The sequence below is a fragment of the Lampetra planeri genome, chromosome 43 (assembly GCF_965212315.1).
Source record: "Lampetra planeri chromosome 43, kcLamPlan1.2.h2, whole genome shotgun sequence".
NCBI lineage: Eukaryota > Metazoa > Chordata > Hyperoartia > Petromyzontiformes > Petromyzontidae > Lampetra > Lampetra planeri.
In genome coordinates, this window is record NC_136149.1 from 386,401 (window position 1) to 412,644 (window position 26,244).

General features: G+C 47.1%; 1 protein-coding gene across 1 annotated transcript in view; it reads left to right on the top strand.

The window, feature by feature from the left end:
* The window catches only part of LOC144732536 (mitogen-activated protein kinase kinase kinase kinase 4-like), a 110,145-nt gene that overhangs the window by 41,525 nt on the left and 42,376 nt on the right, over nucleotides 1-26,244 (top strand). Inside the window, exons 3-6 of the mRNA XM_078613946.1 lie at nucleotides 8,921-8,977; nucleotides 21,643-21,768; nucleotides 23,260-23,370; nucleotides 25,634-25,724. Of these exons, the coding sequence (XP_078470072.1) occupies nucleotides 8,921-8,977; nucleotides 21,643-21,768; nucleotides 23,260-23,370; nucleotides 25,634-25,724 (385 nt within the window). The remainder of the gene's footprint in view (nucleotides 1-8,920; nucleotides 8,978-21,642; nucleotides 21,769-23,259; nucleotides 23,371-25,633; nucleotides 25,725-26,244) is intronic.

Genomic DNA, 26,244 nt, shown 5'->3' on the forward strand with positions numbered 1-26,244 from the left:
GTGTGTGACTGTTTCTTCTCTTCTCTCTCGATTTTTGTGTCGGCCTTTTCGTTCGTGATCGGATTTGCAACTTGGTAGTCCGACCTGAAAGAGACTCAACGTGACTGGTGGCCAATTCCAAATCGTTTGTGAGATGTTTTGGCACCAAAATCAAATGTGCCTTGTGAAGATGTGAGCCAGACTGCATGTCCTCCGGGGCGATCTGGGATCCTATTGCAGGTGGACATACATCATGGTTAACGGCTTTGTGCATGGAGGTTTGTCACGTAAGGAAGTGAAGACATTTTCATTTGGAACTCCCATCAAGCTCGCATTTCATCACTCCGGGAATGGCATTTGTTGAAAACCACTTCTGAAGTCCAATAACCCTCTGTTCACACACGGTGGTACACCTTTTGTATTATACCCTCCATAAAACCAAACGTTTAATTATGAAGAGGCAAAACAAGCTGATTTAGGTGAAAACAGAAATTAATTTCTGCATCACAAGACAGTAGGGTGACAATCTGGTATAATAACAGGCGGCTGGAACCCGGTTTTGTACCCAGTATCTCGAGCAGTGCCGCCTTGGTGGTTGCATTCGGGGCCACCTTGGGGTTTTTGTTTTGAGACTGAATGTGTCGGAGTGATCGCGGAGTGATGTTGGGCAATGAGAGAGGGCTCTGTGGGTGCTGAGAGACTCCCTTGTAAACAGAGTGTTTGAGGCTGAATGATTCCCCATCTTGGTTAAATCCCTGCTAATACACTGCATTTTAGGAAGAGAGTAAACCTGTATTACCTCTGTGGCCAAATAGAGGTGAGATCAGCAAGCCAGCTTTGAAGAGGAGGGGAACAATGTTTAATAAAACAATCACTATGGTAGGTTTACATTTTAGAAAATGAATATATTTTTTATGAAGGCTGTAGGAAAGGTGTTACTATTTTTTTTCTCCAGAGGTGTTTATCTGGCCTGGGGTGTTGGCACATGTCTATAGTCTTTGTGGTGACCAAGTATAGCCGATGTAAAATAAACACATATACGAGGGATGTGGTGGCGAGAGGTAATGGGTTCGATCCCGACCCTGATGCCTGCTGTATAGTTAGGAGTTTGCCTCTTCTCCTCGTGCTCGTGTGGATTTTTCTAGGGGTCCCCCGGTTTTTCACTCCACACTTAGAAACCAGGTAAGACCCCACTCAGCTATGTAGCTCTTTTTCAAAAGCTACCTGACCGCATATGATATCTCAACGAAGTGGCTTGTGTGGAAATTTATAGCAGTCAAATACTCTAAATGCATGACATTGTTTCTAAGTGTGGAGGGAAAAACCAGAGGACCTGGAGAAAAATCCATGCGACCACGGGGAGAACAGGCAAACTCTTAACTATACAGCAGGCATCAGGGTTAGGATCGAACCCATGACCTCTTGCATACCAGGCGAGGTAGTTAACATCTTGCCACTGGCGCCCACATGACCTGGAGTGGCATGAAATGCATGCGTTGACAAATGACAGAGCATGTATAATTTTATTGCTCCACCTGCCGAAAATTTATAATTTAGAGATAAAAAAATTCAGTAAATGTGAATTAAACATAACGTCTATTGAATTTTTTCCATAATTTATAGGTTGGGTCATAGCGAAATTCCGTATATTGAGTTTCCGTATAACAAGGGATGACTCTATTTTGGGGAGTGTTGTTGCAGTGGTTGGTGCACTGCTCTACGGACCTTGCGAGTTAAATTCCAGGCCATGACTCTTCAGTGATTTGTGATGTCAGAACTGGACTTCTCCTCGCTCTTTTGTACCCTGTGTGCCTTAAGCTAAACTTGTTATTTACCAGATAAGGCCCACTGAGCTAAGTAGCTCTTTTTTCAGAAGTGATCTGGCCACAAATAACAGCTCAATGAAGTGGCTTATCACGTGGAAATTTATAACGGCCAAATGCTCTAAAAGCATGTTTCTAAATGTGGAGGGAAAAACCAGAGGACCGAGAGAAAAATCCACGCGACCACGGGGAGAGCATTGCAAGCTCTAAATATACAAGCGTCAGCTTCGGGATCGAACCCATGACCGGCATAGCAAACGAGGGAGTTAACATCTCGCCACTGTGGTGAACCTTCATTAGGTGCTTGATAACAGCACTCGCCCCAACAATCTACGTACGTTCTGGAGGATAGCTGTATGTAGAATCTTTGTTTATCTTTACGATATATAAAACACTGAACTTAGTATGACTGTTTGGTCATTTTAGAAGCTTACAGGCTTAAGCACTAAATGAATGCGTATGAGAATATAAAACTAATTTATCGGTATTTTTGGTGGTGGCTGAGGATCAAGATAACGCATATCCATAGCACTCGTACACAGAGATTTCACATCTATCATCAAACGGAACGCACATCACAGCGGGTCTACTTAAAACAGATAATGAAGGGCAATTAGATAAAACAAGGTGAGCGAAGGCAGGTTGGGGGTGCCTTTGGAAAATGTTATGTTATAATGAAAATTAAAAGCCAAAACAACATGGTGTGTAATGTTACCCCATCTCTGTTTGGCCACAGATGGAATAAAGTGCACCTTAAGCATATATATTTTTATTTAAACTTTTCGTCATCGAGGTCTCGCCATCCACTGGAGCTGAGTTATTCGTAACTTAATCCAATTCCCGCCCGGGCCACGGAAAGTGGTGCAGAGAGAGAGCTTTGAGATGGGCACTGGGTGCCCATCCCTGCCACCTCACCACCCCACCACCCCAGCCACCTCACCACCACCCCAGCCACCTCACCACCCCAGACCCCACAACCCATAAGCCTCGCCATGGAGCCATCTGAAGGGAGATCTTTGGCCCCAGCTAATTAAACTAACAAAATTGGAATTTGAGGGCATGTTAGAGTATCAGACAACCAAACGTCGTATGTAAACATCTGCATCTTTGCTTCTCCTATTATCACTAAGCTGAAAAAAAATAATTAATCCCGCATGCCACCAAAGCAGCAATCACTTTTTCAGCACTGCTGGTGCGGTTTGAATTGATGACTCCCACATAAACTGTTTATATGCTTGGCACATAACATGGAATCATGTCAACATTGTAAAGATCTCTCCTGTCCTGAGATTGGCGCCAGCTGATAAATGGCTGCGAGGCCTCGGTCAGCACCTCGCTCAGCACCGCAGCAGCGAGAGCTCCCGCCACGGACTTGTCTGCTCTGCAGCGTGCCACGGCGGGAGATGTCTCTCTCCCCCCCCCTCGGACCCAGTGTAACTCGGCGACTGCGAATCCTGCTCAAAGCTACCAATAAACTATCTTTTTTATTTTACCAGGTAAAGCCCACTGAGCTGCATGGCTCTTTTTCCGTAAGCGACCTGACCACATCCTCGTCAACAGGCTACTTCATTTTAATTTTTGGAGGGTTTGATAACCAGATAAGATTCGTTGACCAACTCATAATAAGAGTCATTAGTTGTTGTTTGTTCCATGTCCTTGCTTCCTTTCAAGTAATTGTTACGCCTACCTCAAGATGTATACTGTATTCTATTCTAAGTGTGCCAGATGTCACGTTTATCATGGTTTATCTTGGGTTCATGGAGATATGTGTAATGCAGTTTCTGCGATTTATCCTGCTACCTTAATGTGGCTTTGCTAAGAAGTATGGGTAGCTTGCAAGGCAAGTGAGATGGTAGGGTGTGGGGCACTGCGAGCCCATCTCAGAACCCTCTGCACTGTGATTTTTGAGCCCGGTGGTAATTGCTAAAGTTTTATATAAACTATATTTTTATTTTACCAGGTAAGGCCCACTGAGCTGTGTAGCTCTTTTTTCAGAAGCGACCTGGCCGTCACAAATTACAGCTCAACGAAGTGGCTTTTCACGTGGAGATTTATAGCAGCCAAATACGCTAAACGCATGTTTCTAAATATGGAGGGGAAATCCGGGGGACCTGGAGAAAAATGCACTCGAACCACGGGGAGAACATGAAAACGCCAAATTTACTGGCATCAGGGTCGGGATTGAACCCACGACCTGTCTATTAGTTAACATCTCAGAAAGGTACTAAGCCTTATTTAAAAGCATAGACGCTGACAAGAAGTGACATCCAATGGAGGGAACTTGCCTGATAGGACTTCTACTCTGGAGATGGAACAATTAATAAAATCGGCTCATGTGCAGGTGCTAGATGGATTGTCGCATCACAAGACGGTGAGAGCGGATGGCGACAGTTTGGGAGATGATTCAGAGGTGGAGAGGTTGTGACTGATAATCCTGTTACAATGTTTTCATTAAGCTTGCATGTGAGCAAAGGTGACCATGAGGAAAGTTGCTCGTAGTTAGCTCCGGTGACTGCAGTGGTGCTAAATGTGATTGGCACGTGCGCAAACGGCAAATTTAGCCTGATACGCAAATAACCTGGGGGTTGAAGACTTGCTGAAAAGACTTGAAAATTGTAAAATATCAAAATCCAATTAACCTTGTCCAGCATCCTCTGATCTGGTTAAATAAGCACCATGGTTACCCATTCAGCAGCATCTGCTGAATCTGGCAACACAGGGTTATTTCATGTAAGTATTGTTCCCAGCTTGAAGGTTCAACAATGATCACAACAAAGACAACTTTTTTGTCACATTAATTATTAGCACTGCCTAATCACAGAAGTATGCAGCAGGGTGACTTTTCAGCCCCTTTTGCTGAGCAGAGTGTTAATCGCCGTTTATATTTAATAGCCGCCGTTTTTTTTAGTAGACATTGAATATCAAACAAATCCTTGGACAAAAAAATCCAGTTTACAAGTTGTATTCAATTATTTAGGATTTTTCTAGCGCTCTTTCTATGGCACTTTACAACACAAGCTGGCAGCGGTACCCAAGGGGCAAAAGGGGAGCAACAGGTGGGGTGGAGCAGCTGTCAGCGAGAGAGGTGACGGAAGGGATGGAGGGACAGGGCCTGGGAATGGAGCCACGTGATGTTGCAAGGGTAGGGAAGGAGGAATAAGGTGGAGTGTGATGGTGAATGAGGGTGACAGATGGGTGCGATGTGGATGAGAGGCAGTGGGGTGTGGGGCATGCACGTGGAGTGGTAAGATAGATATAGAGTGCTATGGCTGGGCATGGATGAGGGTAGGTGAAGGGTGGTAGGGGCAGCGGTCTGGTGGCCGGATAGTTGAGCTGATTGAGGAGCACAGCAGAGGTCTGGGGGGAGAGACGTGGGAGCCGGGTCAGGAATTAGGGTCGTAGGAGGAAGAGGACCGGGGGACTGGGAGTGGGTTAGAGGCGGAGGAAGGAATCGTTAGAGGGGAAGGCAGTGGAAGAGAAAAAGCAATAGAGAAGACCAAGGACCTGAGGGGGAGAGCCTAATGTGGAGAGGGAGTTTGTCCCAGTGCAACGGGGCAAGAAGAGAGAAAGAATTGAAAGCGAGGCTGGGCGCAAGGAGGTGAAGTAACAGAGTGAGGAAAAGGGAATCTTGAGATTGGAGGGAGCGTGAATGGACGTATAAAGAAATGAGAGTAGAAGTTGTTATGAAGGCTAACGAATAGGTTTTACCTTTAGTTTTACTTTAGAAAAGCGGAGCATTTTGCATTTCCTGTTTAATCTTTTGATGAGGGGGGGAGGGTCCTGCTACGTGTGATGTTTGGCCAATTCTGTTCCTGAGATGCTTTGGCGTGCGAGGAAACTGCAGGCCCCAGAGAGAACTCACTGCGCACCAAGGAGGCGACGCCCAATTGCTGTGCCGCCTTCTGGCCAAATCGCAGCCCAAATATGCAATGTCTGATGTGAGGCAGTCCAAGCACTATCCAGGCCCACACCCTGCGTAGCTTCTGAAATGTGACAAAGTCGTGCTTGTGAAGGAAAATTGGGTTCTAGACACGTGGGTATGGATGGAGTGGTGGTACAGTGGTTGGCGCACTGCTCTTCGAACACGGCAGCCCGACTTTCGCTTGTAGGCCAAGGCTTAAGCGTATCAGTGGTGATTATCAAAATCGGTCTTGGGCCTCCAGTGGGTCGACTCTGCCTTGAAACTATTACCTGTGCGTGGAATGTAAACGCACGCACTGGGGGGACAAACGCAGTAGAATGTGGTCCAGGCTACACCTCCCCCTCGTCATGCATTGTGCCAAACTTCATAGGTGCTCGCTAACAGCCTGTCAAGGCTACAGGAGGGGTGGATCTTTGTTTGTGTTTTGTCGGGTCTGAGTGCCGGGAAGACGCAGGATCGTGGCGGCTGTGACCCCGCATCGACCTCTCCGTAGCAGGGAATGCTGGGTAAAAGGAACTGCGGGTGGCAGTGGTGGGGGCGGTAATGAAGTAGCCTAATGGCTCTGCACTCACTTTGGCAGCGTACATAAAAGATGAAGCCGCCAGAGTTAAATTTGGGCACTCGGGAGTGCGGGGCAGGGTTTTGAGAAGTGCGACAGATTTGGGTCTATTTTTGGATGCACGTTAATATCCTCGGCAGTGTCCTTGGATGTTTGCGCACATGCTTTTTAGCAATTAATAATAACATACCCACATCATGCTTGTATATCCTGTTTTATTGTGTTTTTTGTTTTACATTTGGGATTTCCACAAGTGTTTATTTTAGCAGTTGATAAATATTTGCGGCCAATTGTAAGCAGCTGAGATGTACTTCATGGACGGAAAACTCACCTGCGAGGTCATCCACCGGGCAGGCGGAGCAGCGGAATGGGCTCGCGTATGCAGCTGCCCGGTGGATTATTACGATCGTGAGAGATTGCGATTGCTTGGGGGGGAGGATGCCTTAATCCAGCAGTGGATTGACCCTGGCTCAATGAAATGGTCACACTCACTGCAGTACTCCGCTTTCTGCTTGGTGTGTCTGGCTGAATACGTTAGCTTGGGCCCTCATTGCCCTTAAGCCACGTGGCATTTGTATATCTCGATTTCAATTGGTCGTGTACAATTTAACCGTCGTGTGGAATGCAGACGCAATTGGTTAGCTGCACTGTGCTTTAAGCCTGGCGACCTCAGTTTGATTCCCAGCCATGGTGCGAACATGAGCGGCAAGTGACATCAGACTTAGCCCTGGGCATAGCACCCCCCCTTCCCCCAAACTGCCCATGATGGTGAAGTATGGTCAAGCAACCCCTCACGACTGACACGGCATGAGGAGGCCTTCATCCAGGGGTAGATTGGAAAAAAGGCTGTGAAATATTGTCGATCAAATATGATATATTATCAATTATACAATTTTGTGTGGTTGTTGGTGGTGAACAATGGATGAGGATGTTTGAAGAAAATGTCTCGTTCATTGTGACGTGTGGCAGTTTTGTATACCGCTGGGATTTGCTGACATGCACCTTTGCTCTTCGCCTTGATCGCATGACAAATCCAAACGATGAACAGAAGCATCAAGTTGCAAAGCAGCGGTGTGTCACTTAATACTGGGATTGCGGAAAAGAGATATTTTTTGGGGGTTTTTACGGATCGCCGCCAAAACATTTCACGTGCTGGGCAGACAGCCACTTCCTAACCCCCCCCCCCGTCCCTCGGGAGCGAGACAGATCTGCGTACAAAATTGGGCCCACGTAAATCAGGAGAGGATGCTGTGATAAAAGTCACTTGTTGAGTTTGCACTGTTGCCTAAAAAAGAGTTCTGTCCCTACCCCCCCCACTCCAGCAGGGCAAATTGTTTGTTTTAACATCTTTCCACACATTTTGGCAACAGCACTGATTGTAATTTTTATTATTATTATCTCTTTAATCGAGGAGCCATGCACAGCAGATGATTTAAGCACCATTACTGACCGTGCGCATGCGGGCCCGTGCCCACATGGTCGTCAGTAATCTGACTAAGTTGGTATGATGGACACGAAGTGAACGAATTAATCTGTTTAACGAGCAACGTCGTCTGCTTAAACTAACGTGTTCTTGAACAAAAAAAGGTAACGCGTAGCGCGCCATCGCTAACATGAATAACCGCACGTTGGCAAAGTGAAATTGACGTGTCTTGAATTTCGCTCTGGTTTTTTGTGTGGAGGGGGGGCATGGGGGGGTAGAGTGGGGCATGCATTTTTTAAATGGAGTCGAGGAACAACCGCATGTGCTGTTCAGCTGCAGACATTTGCACAAATGACCGAATTCAAATGTGAGGGGGGGGGGGGCGGCGTTCTAGGTCGTTACGGCGATGTGCACCGGAGGCACGCGACGCTTCCTCGTTATTAAAACCTTTCACGGACGACGCTCAAAGAGATAATCGCGTTTGTCCGACTTTGCGGCGCGCGGTGAAGACTGCCCCAGCGTGGGGGGCGACAGTGTGGCGTCCGAACGAGTGCTTGACACCCCCGTGCCTCTTGGCCGAGTAGTGCGGCGACATCTGATGCTGCGAGGTCGCCTCCAGCACGTGACACCCTCGTGACTTCTCCCCAGGGGTCCACGGAGGGGTCACAAAGCCAATCCATGGTTGTCCCTTGACTCTAAACAGCCGTTTGCTTGAATCTTTACGGGCACACGTTAACATAAGCCAGGTACCACAAGAAGAGATTTATTTATTTAAGCAGTTGCTGCCCGTTTGCTTTTGGTGTCAATTCCCAACATTCCATCTGCCTTTGGGGTTGTATAAATTGTGCAAGTGCCGCTGTTTTTGTTACAAAGCACGGGCCATCCCTCCCGAGGTAAAGCAGCGGACACCCTTTGCTCGAACGCGGTATTGTGCATCTTTAATCGAGGTGCGCAGCAAGTCAACGTGAGTTTTGCTGATGACGTTTAATGGTAAAGACGCCTTTGTCCTGCCAGTGCGTGATATCGTGCTCTCGTTAATCCTCGGCGCTTGCGGTGAGTAAAGATGTCTTGTGCCAACGATTTGAGTATTGTTAAGAGTAGTCCAGTGTGGCAGGCCAAAAATGTAAATAATTAAAGGTCTTATTCAGAGGTTTCTAACTGTATGAGATTTGAGTAATCGTCTAATCTTGTGCTGCTCTTCTGCCCGTTCCCAGGGGCGTCATGTGAAGACGGGACAGCTGGCAGCCATCAAGGTCATGGATGTCACGGAGGTGAGTCCTGCCCAGCCGTGTCTGCCCATGCTTGTGACTCGGCATTGTTATCTTTCGTCTGTTTTGCCATCCGTTCATTCATTTGCCCATTAATGAAATAATGAATGTCAAACGTTTCTACAGGAAGCGGTGCTAATGTGTTTGTTAACTTTCTTTCTAGGCAGGCTCATCCTGTGGGTAAAGTTTGAGTCCCCTGTTCACTTAACGGGTCACTTCGCATGGACCGATTAGGCTATGGAAGGGTTAAATTGCCAGACCGTGTTCTGTTTTTTTTCTTTCCCCATTCACTTTGGCTGCAGTGCCCACACACTCCCTTGCGCTCTGCATTTTGCCCAACCTATTTTGTGCTTCTCGCAGAGTGGCTTCCTGTCCAAGTAATGGGCTCCTTCCGATCGCGCATTCTCCCTCGAGAGTAGGTTCGCGATTAAGAGGGGGTTGGAAATCTGCGTCCGTGCACATAGCCCTTTTTTTTAACTTAATTTGAACTTCTTATCTTTTGGAGCTTTTGCATTGCTCTGAAGGTGGGAAGTCCGGCCCTCATGAGGCTCTGCACACAAAGCCAAGGTGTGTCAATTTCTCACGAAACTTTCTTGGATTTCTTCGGCTTCCAACGGTGGCGCCGAAGCCGCGTGTTTTATCGCTGCTCGCCGTACCGCATCGACAATCCGTTTGCTTCCATCGCTCGTGACGTCGTCTCAAATCCCGCATACCGTTTCGCTAAAAAAGGGGAAACAGGAGGACAAGTGGATGTGTGGGTGTGGGGGCAGAGGGAGTCGTAGAGGAGGAGGGGATTGGAACAGGAGCCCTCGTCTCCCTCTTTCCCTTTCCTTTCGGCTCACAGATGCTTCTCATGAGCCCCGCCAAGGCGAATTCTGCAGCGACATTTTTAAGTTAAATAAATAGGACTGGTGACCTTCCTCCGTAGCGAGTGTTGTTCAGTGTCGTGCGTTTCCTTCGTTCTGACTCTCGGACTCACGTGACCATCTCGTACGAGTAACCATAACGCAATGCGAATTCTACTGTAACGTGGGTCGTCATCGTCATCCATGATCGATCCACTGTTGGATGAAGAAGGCCCGTCCAAGTCATGGGTCATGCAATCTCGCAGAGATAAAGAACCTTCTTATAGCCTTGATAGACTCCTTAACAGACTGTTGGGGCAATTGCTGTTGGCCAGCAGTGTAACAATTTACCCCCACCTGAGCTGATTTCAAAGCTCCACCACCTCTGTCATGGATGAACTCTGGGACGCGTTCGCTCCTTTTGCTGCCACTCTGTCTTTAGTCTTAGCTAATGACCACCCCGTGCCTTACTTTAGAGTGATGTCTTGCTGAAGCCTGTGGAATTTTCTTGTCGAATGTTTTTTTTACTTTGGTATGTTCCCGAAATTGATGTCTTCTTTCTGTTGCTCAGTGCAAATTCAAGCATGCATCCTCTCCATGCTTCTGGGCACACTCATCAGCTTCTGTTCCCTATTTCTCGTCTACATCCGTATTTCTCGTCTTTGTCCTAGCACCCACGATGCACTGAGGTCCGCATTAGTCGGGTCATTTTTTTCCCCACTGCAATAACACACCTCCCATTTGACGTTGCAGTTTAAAAGTAAAAACATTAAATGCTACAACAAGATCGATGTTGCGCGAATTTTCTTTACCACGCCGTGTTGCACTTGGGTGGATTGATCGCTTCGAGTAGTGAATGCTTCATTGAACTTTTCACGTAAATTATTTTTGTCCATCCACGTTGCGCCTGCCCCCGCGCGTGCCTTTTTTCCTGCCCTAGTGTTCTTCGCAGCCGTCTCTCGTACCCTCCTACAGACAGCGCGGGGCAACGCTGTTCTTTGAATAGGCGCAAAGTATCGCGTTTCCTTGTAGCCAAACCCCCCCCCCCCGCAGCAGCAGTCAGCTCGCGCCTTGCAGAATGGTTTGACCGCACGCGGTGGGGGGGGGGTCAGTGGTTGGGGGGGGGGCATTTGGAAGCTTTTGATAAAGCCCTTTGCCATGTCCGTGCCTATTGAGCAGCAGGGAAATTGGATGTCTTAGCGCACCCTATGTGGGAGATTAAATTTGAAAAAGAATTGTACAACTTCAGTCCCACTTTTGTCTAGTTGGTGCGTGCATTTCTTTTTTCTCTTTCCCCTCTGTGTGCGTCTGGCTCTGATTTAATCCATAGCTCCTTTAACTCTGTCAGCTCTAAATCACGCTGGCCATTTGGAACACGCTGGCATTGTGAAATGAAGGTGGAAAGTAGCTTCTGAACCTGACTGTACACTTCTGTCCCTGTGGCCGCTTGTGAATTATTCACATTTACGAGGTGGTGTGCGTGAATGCCTGGAAGCTTGTGAAGTAATCACGTGTTGGTTTATACATTTGTCATGTGATTCCTAACAATTTACTAAACAAATAATTGGAGTTGTGTAAACTCAATTCGTCTCGAGTAAAAATACAACCCAAATGGGAACTTCCTGGACATACCGGAATGTTGGTGTAAAGTATGTATAGCTACCCTTATATACACACTGCCATGTTTATGTTTTTTTATTTCAATATAAACAAGACGTGTGAACATATGAGGAATGCGCAGATGTTTGCAAGCTGCTATAGCAGCTTTTATATAGTACACTTTCTCAGTTGCTGATTTTTACTGATTTCCAACTTTTCTCCACTTGAGGGACAAGGTAGGACTTTCCAGAGGCATTTCTTTGCTCCTATAAATTTCCCACGTGGTGATAAGCCACTTTGTTGAGCTACCATTTGTGGCCAGGTTGCTTTTGAAAAAGAGCTATATAGGTCGGTGGGGCTTACCTGGTAAAATAAAAGTAGCTTTAGTTTTTTTAATATAATGATATTGTAAAGCTCTTTCTCAGTCAACTGCTTGATGAAGTCCTAATGCTTTGTCGCATGGGCGTAGTTTGCCATACTTCACCGTACCGGTGTTGATGCAGGTTTGTGAAGGAGAGGTTTGGCTTACACATCACTCACCACTGATGTGAGCCGTGATCAAACCCGGGTTTGCAGCTACAAAGTGCAGTGCGCTAACCGCTGCACGTCATCTATCTCCAGACAAAGCAGTACATTTTTTGAACGCCTCTACGCTGCCGAATCAAGTGCACGTCCAGCAGGGATGGTGGGTAGGGTGGGGAGGGCTTTTTTAGAAATCTGCAGAAGCTTGCAGCTGGCTTTGATTTCTAATCACCACGCCAGGCTGCTGAGCCAGCGCCTCTGGAGGTTCTCCACCGAAAATCGAATGTCGTCGTCCGCCGCGTCCCAAAGAGGAATCTCGTGGGAAGTTCTCGCTTTGTTTGGCGGCCAACACCCCCCCCTCCTCCTAGTAGTTGTGCAAAACACAATCTGTTTAAGAATCGTTTCCCATCCTGGGGAAGGAGAGCCACAGCAGTTAGCGTCGCTTCTGATGCATGCGAACAAATCGGAATTGCATTGTGCTTGTGTGTATCAAGCGCTTATCTGTATTGTGGTGAGGATTGAGAAGAGACTCTCCTCTTCATCGAATGAACCTCATAGCATATGGGACAGCATTATTTGAATAATAATAATATAATTAATGACATGTAGCCCATTGTTTATATGTGTAATGAGCGACTTCCGCGACACGTCGTGTAGAGGGTACTTCTTCTTTATTACTCACACTGGGCACAACACAAGCCAACACTTCTTCCTCACACTGAGTACACAATACGAGGTATTAACGGCCCTACTGGCTACACAAAACCGATCACTCGGCGTGGTCCCACCGCCCTCACTCCGCCACGCCGCTGGTTGGCGGCGTGACGATGACGGCGATGGAAGCCACGCAGGAGATTTTCCACGTGGCCAGACGACGGAGAGAGATGTCGGCGAGCAGCGACGCAGCCAGGACCCAAGACCCCACACACGAGCGCCGGGTCCGCTCCCCCTTATACCCCCCAGGCGTGGCTAGGCCCCGCCTCTGGCCACGCCCTCTCGTGGAACCTTCCAGCAGGTTCCCGGAGTATCTCGGTTAACCCCACCTGTTACCTTTACCCCAGATACATCTCCTTCTCTGATTAGTTGTTACTTAACCGTGCCTGTACCCGTGATTTTCCTTCCAGGCCAGCAGGTGTCACACTGTCATTACACATGTATGTGTATTTTATCCTTAAGTTTTTGAGCCAGCTGGCCAGTATTTGGCAAAACTTAGCCCCACTTTCCACCCAGATAACTGGAGAGCACAGGCGAAGTGTTTCTAACCTAACATTACAACTAACAATAACGTATTTAATAATCAGTTAAGAGACAAACAACATATATACTATGTCAAAGAGTAATTAAAATAATGTTATAATTGTGTTATTAGTGTCATATTCACAGGAAAAATTATCCATTTGGAACTTCATGCTACCAATAATGGCAGTTAGGAATTTAGCCATATTACGGTGAAAACCAAATTTCATTAAATTTATTTTGTGACCGGAATGAGACTATCATCTTACTACACTTGAGAACCTGGTTTATTGATGGGTGGCTAAAACCCACATTCGAACACAGGACCTTGGTGGTGATGGCTTGATGCTCTGTTCACAGAGCCATCTGGCTACCTGCTCCTTATACATGTCCCTGTCCGAGTGTTATCCTCTCCATAATAGAGTTTTTTTTGAGTTTGATCGCGTAAATATAAATACGTCGTTCACCCCGCCACCACCACCACCTGACACAGCCAATTAAGGTTTGTCAGGTAAACAAAACGTGGCAATTGGTTACTATTCTTTGGGTCTTTCGGTAAAGTCACGTAGATAGGTTCAAAGAAAAGAACAAAAAACTAGGACGTTTTGATCGCAACACAAGCGATGAACGCTTGTGTTGCGATCAAAACGTCCTAGTTTTTTGTTCTTTTCTTTGAACCTATCGACTTCTTCACTTTACCGAAAGACCCAAAGAATATGAATTCCTGCAGTCATGAAAGCTTTCAGTCAAAATTAGTTCCTAGTTCAGCACTAACCGGTTGGGCTGGAGAGTAAGCCCACACAATTTACAATTCGAGTACCGTGGCATTTCTCTGGTAATTACAAGCAGCCTCTCGTCCGCGAGCATTCTTCTGGGTACTCAAGTGTTGTCCTCCCAAGGTACTTGGTTGCTGAACGTGCTTGCTGGTTACAGCCGATTTGCGTGCATCCCCCGCTTGGCTGCCCTGCGCAACCCCGCCTCCCCCCCATTCGCTCGTGCGAGAAATTCGGACTTGGGCCCACTGCGAAAGATCGCTCTTGGTGTTTCTGGGTAGTTTCTTGGAAATATACAAAAAATACAGAACTCTTTCAAGGTGGCTTAAATTGCATAAATGTCACAGGCGATGAATCTTCATTGCAAAATTCTTCGAAAGCCAAATGCGTGTGCGTGGAAAGTTATTATTTTGACACGCAAAAGTCGTTTATATAAAGATAGATTTTTATTATGAAAAATGTATTTTTAAATTCGATGTGAAAGTTAAAACGTTGCTATTTCATGGATTGCAATGGCGCGAGTGTAAATATGCGTGAATGTGAGCAGGGGGGTGCTGTGCCTTCCTTCGCACCATGCCCATCCAGTTTTTATGCCGTCGTCGTTAACACGGACGGGAGCGAGCGTCACTCGCTATCCGTGAGAGACGACGTGAATTGCTGCGGACCTTCTCATCCGAGCAGTGCACTCTCCGTGGCCTGTGTGTGCATACTGTATATGGAACTTCTTTCGCACAGTACGGAGCCAACTGTGCCAATCGGACGGTGCGGTGGAGGCTTAAGGGTTGTGAAATACGCTGGACGTTTTTTTGCCAATTTACCCAGAATTGGAGCCCCACCAAGGATCATCTGTTGTACGACGACATAATTCACTGTTAAGACACGTTTAGGAAGGAGGTAAAAAAAAATGTTCAGGCTGGCCGTAAACTTTTACGAACCTTGTTAGTCGCGTAGTCTGTTACTGCCACCGCTACAAATGTTTAATATCTCGTCATATATTTATATACAAATGTGGGGTTGAACAGTGGCAGAGTGGTTAACACGTGCTCTGAACTCGGTGACCAGAGTTTTATTCCTGGATTTAAATCACATCGGTGATGAAGTGATTTTGGAACCAGTCCTGGACTTCCCCTCTGTTCCCCAACCCACATTGACCGGCGTGGTGGAGTTTGACCAAACAACCATCAAGACCAAAACGGTTTGAGGCCATCCATCCAGCAGACGATTGACAAAGGACTGTCAGTTTCACATTTATTATCATTTTATCTCGCTGTTATTAACGACGTTTTGAACGTAGATTTGTTCGGTTGATGTCTTTGACCGTTGGAAACTATAAAAGCCGAGAGGTGTTTACCCTTGCCGTTTGTCGCTCGCTCATAGCCTCGGTATGTAGCACACGTGGGCACGCACAGGTTTTCGCGCCTCTGATGAGGAACAGATTTATTTCTCCGAGGCAGATGTGCGTCGTTTCTGACCGCTCCCCTGCGCCTACTAAAGCAATAGATTTGTGGCGCTGTGGTGGGCAGCTGTTGAGGAGGGGGGGGGACAACCGGCTGATTGCTTGCGCTGTCGCACTGCAGCAGCAGCAGCGGCGGTGCCTCCGTGTAAACCACAAGCCCCATGGTGGTGTGAAGGCCCTCGGGGTCTGGTGTGTGGAGGCAACGGCTGGCGGATTGCGTGGATTTGTGAGACTCCAAAAAGCCGCTGGGCTGCGAGTGTGGGGGGGTGGACGTTGTCATCATTAAGGGTGTAACGACGCATCGCTTTCCTTTGTTTAAAGTTGATTTCACTGCAATAATGTTAGACACACACGGCATCGAAGCCTTATTTCCTGTGCTTGCTACACATGTATCGTGCGTGTGAAAAATCAACGATGAAATTCGTATGTTCGGTGCATTTTGCATGACCCATGCAGCCGCCTGGAGTGCTGCAGTGCACTGCAATGTGGTGGAAAACAAAAAAGACCGCGTGACTTGAACCGTGACCCTGAAATGTGGAAAGTTATTGAATCACAAGGGGGGGGGACAAATTGTTACAGGGTTAATGCCTGGAGAGTGGGGGGCATGAACCCATCTGTGCAGACTATTGAGTGGCACGTGGTTTGTTCTGCCTATTTGTTTCCACAGCAAGCAAAACACTCCTTAATTTGGAACTGGACAAATATTCTGATGAGGACAATCCTGGAAACGAGTTGAGACTCGGGTGTGACTTTCTTTGGGGGAAAATGAATTGGATCGAGTAATACGATGGGTGTTTTTGTGCAGTCATTTTTGGCTGGACTGAAACTATCAACTCGATAAATTCGAGATTTCTGTTTTAATCTCGGGTGACCAACGCTCTCATTCGAACCCAGGAGTTCAGCGGTGCGCTCACAATCTTCACGGCGTCGTTCGTTGATGTTGGGATGCCACGGTGGCTTTGGCGGGGTTTGACGAGGAGTGGACTGCAAGGCGGCATTTTGCACGAGCAGCAGCCACGCAGTCTACTTAACCCCAGGGCATTGACGCCTTGTGGCGTTGCCGCGTACAAACTGCCCCCTCCTGGAGACGCGACGGAAATCCTCGCGATAGCCTTCACCGGTCTGTCACGGGCGTGCGCCGACGCCGAGGGTCGGTTTGCCAGAGAGACGTTGCCAATTGCCGAGTTGGGCAAGGCAACCGTATTGAAAGGAAATCGGAACAAAAACACGATTTGGGCTGTGACCGTTCCACCTGAAGACGGAAGCTTGTGTTGCCTCCGAAACGTCGTGATTTTTATTTTATTTTACTTTTATTAATTTTAATTTTTTACCTACGTGACTTTACCGAAAAAACCTAAGAATATGAGTAGCAGAGCAGCACACCATCCACAAGCCACCTAAAGCATGGCGACCCTTGCACCGAAGAGGAATGTACCATAATGATTGTTGACCCTTTTCCATTCCGATGACGCACCGTGTGAAACTAAAATGAAGTCGGAAGACGTACCGAGGTTCCCACAAGGCCATGCGAGAGGGCGTGGCACGGTTTGGCGCCAACTATCATAGTGCGGTCGTGTCGCTCCGGTTCTCTGCAGTGAGTACAGTACAATGTGTGTTTTAAAAACAATGGCGCTATGCCTCTGAATAAAATTAAACGTTAACCGCTTGCGCGTTCCGTGTTTTCAGCGGTGAACAGGACACGCACCCTGCAGCTTGCAGACGTCTCGGAATGAGGAAAGGTTATTTGGTTCTTTCGGTTAAGTCACGTCTAAAGATAAAATAATAAATTAAATAATAGAATACGACGTTTCGATTGCAACACAAGCAATCATCAGGTATAATGAAATAGCGACATAATATCTAACCAGAAAACTATAGACAGACATATTAGCAGACAGATATCACCAAGATACATACATAGCGAGAGCAACACAGGTAACAGAGAGGGGTGATCGTCTCTGTGGGGTGGCCTTAAATAGACAGAGGGGGGGGCGGAGGCAGAGAGAGGGAGGGGGGTTAGAGAAAAAATTAGCATATCAATGAGTGGTCAACAAAACGTGGTGCTGCAAGTACGATGGCACGGCAAGAAAGCCTGAAAATCAGGAGAAAGACACACTAAAATTAAATAACCTAGCAAAATATCGAAATGTAATGTAATACAACACAGAGGGTCGGTCAACACACAATTAACACATAGCCTGGTTGATTACGTATTTCAAAGATTGCTAAGTTAGAATTTAAGTGTGAACATTCTAAAGAGGACACAGGCAGAGAAAACAAGTCGCCAGAGAGAGAGAAAAAAGATAAGCTTAAAACTTCCCCGTAGAAGTGGTTCAATCTTAATTTTAGAACTTTCGTGACTGCAGGAATTATTATTTGGTTCTTTCGGTTAAGTCACGTCTAAAGATAAAATAATAAATTAAATTAAACGTCGTATTCTATTATTTAATTTAATTTATTATTTTATCTTTAGACGTGACTTAACCGAAAGAACCAAATAATAATTCCTGCAGTCACGAAAGTTCTAAAATTAAGAATGAGGAAAGGGTTGATTGGTTGGGGCGTGGGGCTGATTGGAATGTAGATGAAATGAGAAGCGGTATGAAAATTTGGGAACGCTACCCAATTTTTCAACGACCAAGCACATAGGGCCTTGAACGAGTCCTGCTCTGATATCGCACAAGGGAGGTCTGGCTCGCAAAGCTCGCGCTCGCCTCATCACCTCCTCCGAGGATCTGCTCTTGATCAAGTCCAGGTTTGACCCCCATATGTCAAAAAACAAGTTGCCTGCGTTTAGCGAGTTCCATTGTGTCGGGGACAAAGCCACCACACAAAACGATTGCCTAAAAGGGCAAAACTGAAATTGCTACAGCATGTGCGTTTGATTTTGGCAAACGCCGACGAGCAGAAATGCGTGTCAGAAAAGGGATGAAAATAAATGCTTGCCTCAGCAACTGAATAGTGCCTTGGACAGGCAAGAGGGATTTCTTCACATACAGCAGGATTAGTTCTGCGTTGTCTCTCCTCGTGGCTGTGCTTCCAGGAAGCAAGGGAGTGCTTCCTGGAATGGAGTAGAGCAGTGCCTTGCTGCTGACGCGATGCCGGTTGTGAAGGTCAGGCTGGATACAGGATTAAAATCCTATCGCGTGAACGAGAGCGACGCTCTACGGCAGCGACAAGTCGCAAGACTCGGCCCGGTGGAGGAATCGACCGCCTTGCACTCGGTGCGGTTGTTCCGGATATTTAAATAATTGTTGAATTCTCACCCCTGGTTTTGTTTGATCCTGTTATGCAGCATTTTAGAGCCTCAGGGCGCAAAATAAAATGTAAACCGAGGTGATTGGTAGCGATGACACGAGCGGTTCAGAATGGGAGTTGGGTAATGCATATTCGAGTTTCTCTGAAAACATCTCGCTAGTCCGTCAAGTGGTAATGCAGTACAGATGTGCAGGCTCTGGATTCTCACCGTTAACGGTTTATGTTTTGTTGTGCCATTACCAACATTGTAAAAACACACGGATAATAAAATAATAATAATTTCCAGCCCTTTGTCAATCCACTGCTGGGTAAAGGCCTCCCAATTCTAGGTCCGTCATGGTTTTTTTTATCATTCACCATGCTTGTCGGTGCACGTTGCTGAAGGGCATGGTGCCAGGCTGGATCGGATATCACTCGCACCATACATCGGCATACAGTGCTCATCGGAGATGCGGAGGAAGGGCAACAAACTATACATTAAAAGCAGTCCCGAAGAAATGAGTTTCAATCGAGATTAACAAACACACGGCTCCAGTGGCTTCTTCATATCAAAAGGAAGAGCGTTCCAGACGGCCGCAGAAGCGCATCTGAAAGCGCACAATGCGGTGACCGTCTTTGTTCGATGGTCAGCCAAAAGCTCCTGCTGTGAGGATGACCGAAGTTTGTGTGATGATGGTTTAAGCTTCTTGAGAACAGCGAGAACAGCAGCGAGGTGTTGTTTATTTGTGGCAAGCACTTTGTGTGTGATGAGTGCGACTTTACAACGCATTCGTTCGGCATCCGGACGCCAATGCAGCTCGGCAAGCGCTGGATGGATATGGTCTGATCCTGCAGCACCCGTCACGACACGTGCCAAACAATATTGAGCCTCTTTAATATTATTGCCGCACCACCGTGTTGGCCATGTCACGCCTCATTCGTGGTCTGTGTCGTAGAGCCCTGATATGGAAATTGCAGGACCTGACCACGTTTTGCACTTGGCGATCAAACGACATATTCTGGTTGAGTGGTGCCGAGGCTCTTCAGACGAGGTAGAGATGTTTGTCACAGCCCCGAACCCGGGGAAGCCGCATCCGGAATAATTTGTACGTCCCTCTTCACTGACTGACGTTGGCCGTGGCTGACAATCGAAAACGCAGCGTGCAGAAAGCAACTGCTACACTGGCGAAAAGAGTCGGCAGGTTGAGAGCGGGCGTCATGTGCTCGCATTCCTGCCTCTGGAGGAGACTATTATTTCAATCCCGACGACCGAGACGGTGATTTGAGTTGAGGTTCAAGAGAGAGATGACCGGTCCCTGTGTGGCAGGGCTGCCAATGCAACAGACACACAAGTGAATAAGTAACATCAACTTGATTATCTTTGATGGCTGTCTGTCGTTGCTGCATGATTAGGGCTTTTATCTTCAGGAGATGTATTTCTTGTTTTATATCTGTTTATGTGACGGGCTTCCTGCACGTGGCTTGGTATGGTCATTTTGCCAATAAATGTGCTGTGGGTTTTTTCTAATTGTTGTGTTTTCAAAAAATGTCGAGTTAGTATTTTTTTAACCACCTCATGAAAGTTCTCTCTAATTAGTGAACCCTCCCCAGCACCACCACACCAAGAGCAAAATCCGCCGGTGATAACCACAGCACACGAGCAAGATTTATTTCCCCTTGAGTGTTTGTACTGACGCGATGGAATCTGTTGGCGTTAAAAAAATCCAAATGGAAACAACCAAAAGACCGCTGCCAGTGTTCGCACTATTATTGTCCCCCCTAAACAGGAAAGGCCCAGCCTGTCGGGCCATGGTGGCGTGTTTGGTAAAAAAAAATTATTATCTGACGAGTGACCTACACGATCTGGAAAATTGGGTTTATTAAATGCACGTTTCTACCCCATGTAGTGACATTAAAATCGAACAAAAGCAGGGAGGTGGACGGGTGCCTTAAGGGCTCGGAGATGCCGAGTCAGCACTGCTGAGATCCTGGGTATAAATCAACTTTGTTTTTTCTGGTTTTTGTTGCCAGCATCCACAGTTGTGGTCCATATTAATGTATTGTAGCAAACCTTTAGGCTGCCTGGGATGAAACTGGGCACTTTAAGTGTAGCAATTTTACGGTACGCACACTTGGTCACCAAAGACTGCATAAACAATATATACAATGCGGTGAGTCCTCGCTTAACTCGTGTTCAGACACCTGATTAGCATGGTTGGTTATGTACAGTGCGAAAGAAGTTCTACATACACAACACTTTCACTATAACGTCCTTCCATTTGCGAACGCTTGTCGTAACGCGGAACACGCACCGCTACTCCACGTGACGCAACCGTCAAAACGCGGTTTCTGAGCGGTCGTCGACGAGCTACTTGGGCTGTGCGGCTGGGCGGCACGGTGATCAAGTGCACGCAATGAAACAGGGACGTGGCGGCGTCGCCTCCGTCGCGTGTCCCGCCGTCTTGCTGCGTGTGTGTGTGCGCACATTGTATCGCGCCAAATTTTATCGTTAGATTTCTATGGGGAAATAGTTTTTGCATTCCGCGACACTTTTGAGGAATGCATCTCCCGCGTTAAGAGGACGTGCGGGATTCAATTGGGATTTTTAATTAATTCCGCAAAAGTCTTAGCACTGAGCATTACAAAATAAATAAATATTTTTTTACTGCCATGCGAAGTGCAACACCTCCAGTGTGGATAAGCGGTCACTTGCAGGGGATGTCAGGAGTAGTTCTGCTATATCACGTTCCACGGGCCATTTTCTTACCCGACGGGTTATGCAGTGCTCTCGGAGAGTTTTGAATGTACACGTATTCTCACGTTGCGATGCCGATAGCATCATTGCATAATAAATTGGGAATAAGACGATGAGACCTGCGGTTTTTTAATATCACGCAGAGTAACTGCAAACCGGGGCGTCGGTTGTCGCGACGCCGTGCTGTGCCGCCGTGACGTGCGCCTCTCGCCTCGTCGTGTGATTTGTGTTGCTGCTCGCGGCAGGACGAGGAGGAGGAGATCAAGCTGGAGATCAACATGCTGAAGAAGTACTCGCACCACCGCAACATCGCCACCTACTACGGGGCCTTCATCAAGAAGAGCCCTCCGGGGCACGATGACCAGCTCTGGGTGAGGTGGTGTGCAGCCTGGCGCCTGTTTAGCGCTGGCGGGGAACGCCGAGGTCCAAAGCATTGAGGGGGGTGGTGAGGGGTGGGGGAGACCTTTCCCAGAAAACAGTTTTCATCTTGTAGACGCACACCTCACCTGTGTCTCGATCTGTTGTTCTACAACACTTTGGAGCTTTGTTTATGCGTCAACAATCGGTGTGGTGGAGTAGTGTGGGTACACCCACGTCTTCCAAGATGTTTAGCCAAGGTAAAAAACACCTTATTCATACTGCCGAGTGGACAGACAGGGAGGTGTTTAACACTTTCCCCTTGTATCGGCTGCTTCGATGGGGTATTGAACTGGTCACTATTGCAGGTCCAGTGTATTAACCGTGAAACCACCAAAGTATCTTATTACTCCTCAATAAACTAAAATTGTCTTTTTTTTTTACCAGGTAAGGCACACTGAGCTAAATAGCTCATTTTCAGAAGCGTCCTGGCCACAAATCATAGCCCAGCGAAGTGGCTTATCACGTGGAAATGTACAGCAGCCAAATACTCTAAAAGTATGTTGATTCAAAATCTGGAGGGAAAAACCAGAGGTAAAATTCACGCGACCACTGGGAGAACATGCAAACTTCAAATATACAGGTGTCTAGGGTGGGGATCAAACCTCTACTACCTGCTGTATACCAGGCGAGGTATTTAACGTCTCGCCACCACGGTGCTTTGACAAAGCTTTAGTCTGGTGTCGGGTAGCCCGCAACATGCAATCGACGGTGTTGCTGCACAAGAAGTGTTTGTTTTGGGTTGCATTTCGCTTAAAGACATAATAATACAACCATCGACTCAATGCTCATAGTAAAGTATGTTGTATGCACACTGCTGACCAAGCGAGCGGTTGTGATTGATGTCCCATAAACGTTACGTTGTCGTGCACAAATGCAAAACACTCGCCACGAACACCATCTTGGCACAATGGTCTAGCTCGCCATATCAAGTCGTGCAATAGCCATTTGGATAGGCCAAGAAGAAAGGCCACTGCCCAAAGCATTAGCATGTGTGTATATATATTATATTTTAAAAATAAGAAACTCTATGAAATTGGCAATTTCACAAAACATCATTCCTACGATGTAACCTTTTCACATAACGCCACAGTGTGTTTGACAAAAGGTGGAGAGCTGTTTTTAATTATGCACGACAAGTTAATGTTCTAGGATACTGCGGGGGTTGATATTGAGATATCGTAGTTTATTCTTTTTTGCTTTAATTCGCTCCTGGTTCAGATGGGGGCTGCCCTCGGTCACGTGGAGCCTCGGCTTTCTCCGGCCTCCCAATGCCACCGATCGCCGAGTCAATCTTAACGATGAGCAACTCCCGTTTGGGGAGTCGAGGGTTGTCGGGGCCTTCCGCCACCTGCATGTAACCCGTTTCTAACCGCCCGCACAGAGCGCGTGCGTGCGTGTGTGAGGTTCACTCTTGTCTTTTGCCGATTTTCGGTGGCCCTTAGCTGGTGATGGAGTTCTGCGGCGCGGGCTCTGTGACCGACCTGGTGAAGAACACAAAGGGCAACTCGCTCAAGGAGGACTGGATCGCCTACATCTGCAGAGAGATCCTGCGGGTAACAGCAGCAAGCACGGTGCCACCCACTGAAGTTTCCCCCCCCAGAGATGGAACTCTTAGTGCCATATTGTTCAGTATCAGAATATTTGTTTATCCTGCAGGAGGAGGAATCCGATGAGCTATAAAGCTCTTTTTCACAGATGTCTAGTAGAGGCACGGGGTCAGAACGTTACAACAACAAACCATAAACAAACACGACAGGAGTGCAAAGTATAGGAAAGGTAAACAAATAACTAAAAAATATATACAAGTAAAACTAAATTACTTCTCTTACAAGGTAAAGCCCACTGAGACATTAACTTACATTTCAGAAGCGATCTGGCCACAAATGATAGCTCAACAAAGTGGATTATCGTGTGGAAATTCTAAATCTGGAGGTAAAAACCGGAGGACCCGGAGGAAAGGAAAAAATTCACGAGACCACGTGGTGAACATGCAAATTCCATATATACAAACGTCAGGTTCGTCATGGAACCCCTGACCTCCTGTATACCGGGCGATGTTCGTCACGACTCTGCTACAGCTCGTCCTCTCACGTGACTTGGCTCGGTCTTGGGCCGCTCATGTTGGTTTCAAACACGCACGATCAACTTGGCCATGGGGTGGCTTAGGCTCGGCTCACGGAAATTCTGAGCGTGGCTGGGACTTTGCGGAGTGTCGGCTCAAGTTAAGCACGGCTTTGAGCCGGCTCGCTTCAGAATACCGAATAAGAATCTTTAATTAAAATCTTGGAAGAATCCGATCTATGAAGCTCTTTTTTACAGATGTCCAGCAGGGGAGGGTCCGCAAGTTACTTTCAGAGCCAAGCCGTGACTAAGAACATGGGCCCTTGTGCCCATAGGTTGGCGCATCGAGCCTACCAGACCAACTTAAATATGTCTATGAAACGCTGATAGCCCCACCCCCCGCGGTTTTTCTGTCCCGGACTCGTGTTCTTACCACAACAACAATAATAATAAAATAGAAGATTGACCTTCGTGCCCAATATGCGCCTCTCCGCCGGGTTTGAGACCAAGTTCTCACTGAGTCTCACTTCCCTCTGTTGTCTCTCGAGAGGTCGTCACGGAAATCCAGCACGCACCCCCAACGCTTTCCGCTTGACCGCGTTAAAAACTGAATGCCCCTTGGTACAAAGTTAATGCATCCTTCAAGGACCGCTGCTTCGTCTTGTCATCATCGGTGATTAGTTTGTTGTCCTTCCCCCGGAACCTGATTAACACCGTTGTCTACGTATGGTGCTAAAGAAGTTCAATGTACATCACCACCATCTGCTTTTAGGTTTTCTCCTTGTTATGCACTTGACATGTCTTTCAAGCACCACTCTCGCAATCCCTCACGGACACCATCTGGCTTTGGGTCTTCCCTTTGGTCACAAACCTCTGGGTGCCACTCCAGTGCCTGTCTCCGTAACCTGCCCTCCTCCATCCTGCACACATATCCTACCCATGTTAATAACAAGTTGGGTGTGTTAGCACATTGGCAATATTACACAGCCCCTTTTTGGCAATTCTGCGCACTCCGAGCAGCGCTCGGGATAATTGACCGCTGCGCTGTGGTGCTCCGGGTTCTCAATCATCCCTCATGGCCCCTATATCGGCCTTTCGTCATCCGTAGACAACAGTCGTCATGATGAGCCCTCTCCTTCCAGCAGCCCGTTATGTTGACCATACATATTTACAAAGACTTTATTTAAAGCCAGATTTAAGTCTATTTTGTAATTAAAATACATTTTATGCTCTGACAAATACTTTTGTCGGCAGGGTAATCCATTTACAGATACCCCACTAATATATAATGATCTTCTTCCATCCGAACAGGTGATTGCATTATCATTGGATTATTGTTTCAGTGGAGCATGGACCGTCCTGTATAAATATGTAAACCTTACAGTTATTCTACTCATTACTTCCCTCCACATTTAAAAACGTGCGTTTTAGAATATTTTAGGCAGCAATAAATGTCCACATGATTAGCCACTTCTTGAGCTGTCATTTGTGGCCAGGTCACTTCTAAAAAAGAGCTATACAGCTCGGTGGACCTTACCTGGTAAAATGAAAAAATAGTTTTAATATTTACGACCTCTTGACGATCAAGACTAATTATCAAATCCAAAAAATCTAAAAGATACTGCTTTCTTTCCGCACAAATCGCAAATCCACTCGCACTGCACGTGACGAATTTTCGCAACGTTCGACTGCGCTCCCCGACCTCGCCAGTTCACCGGCGGCGTGGCTGTGTGTGCGTGCGTCTCGACTGTGCAGGGCCTGTCCCACCTGCACGCCCACCGGGTCATCCACCGCGACATCAAGGGACAGAACGTGCTGCTCACCGAGAATGCCGAAGTCAAACTGGGTGAGCCCCCCCCCCCACTACCCACTCGCTCGCCACCCCTGGCCCGTAGCTGTGGCTTGCTTCTGGCGGGATTTGCTGTTGCTATTTGCCCGTCGCATTCAACGTTTGCTGCCGTTGAAGTTTGCTGTTGAGGGCGGTCGGTTTAACATTCCCGTCGCTTCGAATTTTCCCAAGGCGGATTGATATCTGGAGTTGTTGATTAACATTATTAAATAATTAACCATAAACCTTGGCTTGTTTGTTACATTTCCGTGCGGCGTTCTTTAAGTGCACCTTATTGAACATTGCCGCAGAGTACGAGGTGTGTTTTTAGCAACGTATTGATTCCTGACGGGCCCATTATTTCATCCGAAGAAAATTGATGAGCAATGGGAACAAATGCAAGCGTACATACGCATTACAAACAGGATGACAGTATAACCAAATGGTGGGCGTTCACAAACACCATTTCGCTATTGCCACACAAAGACAAACATCCCCCATATAGACTTACCAGACTGTTGTGTCTAGTGCTGTTCGC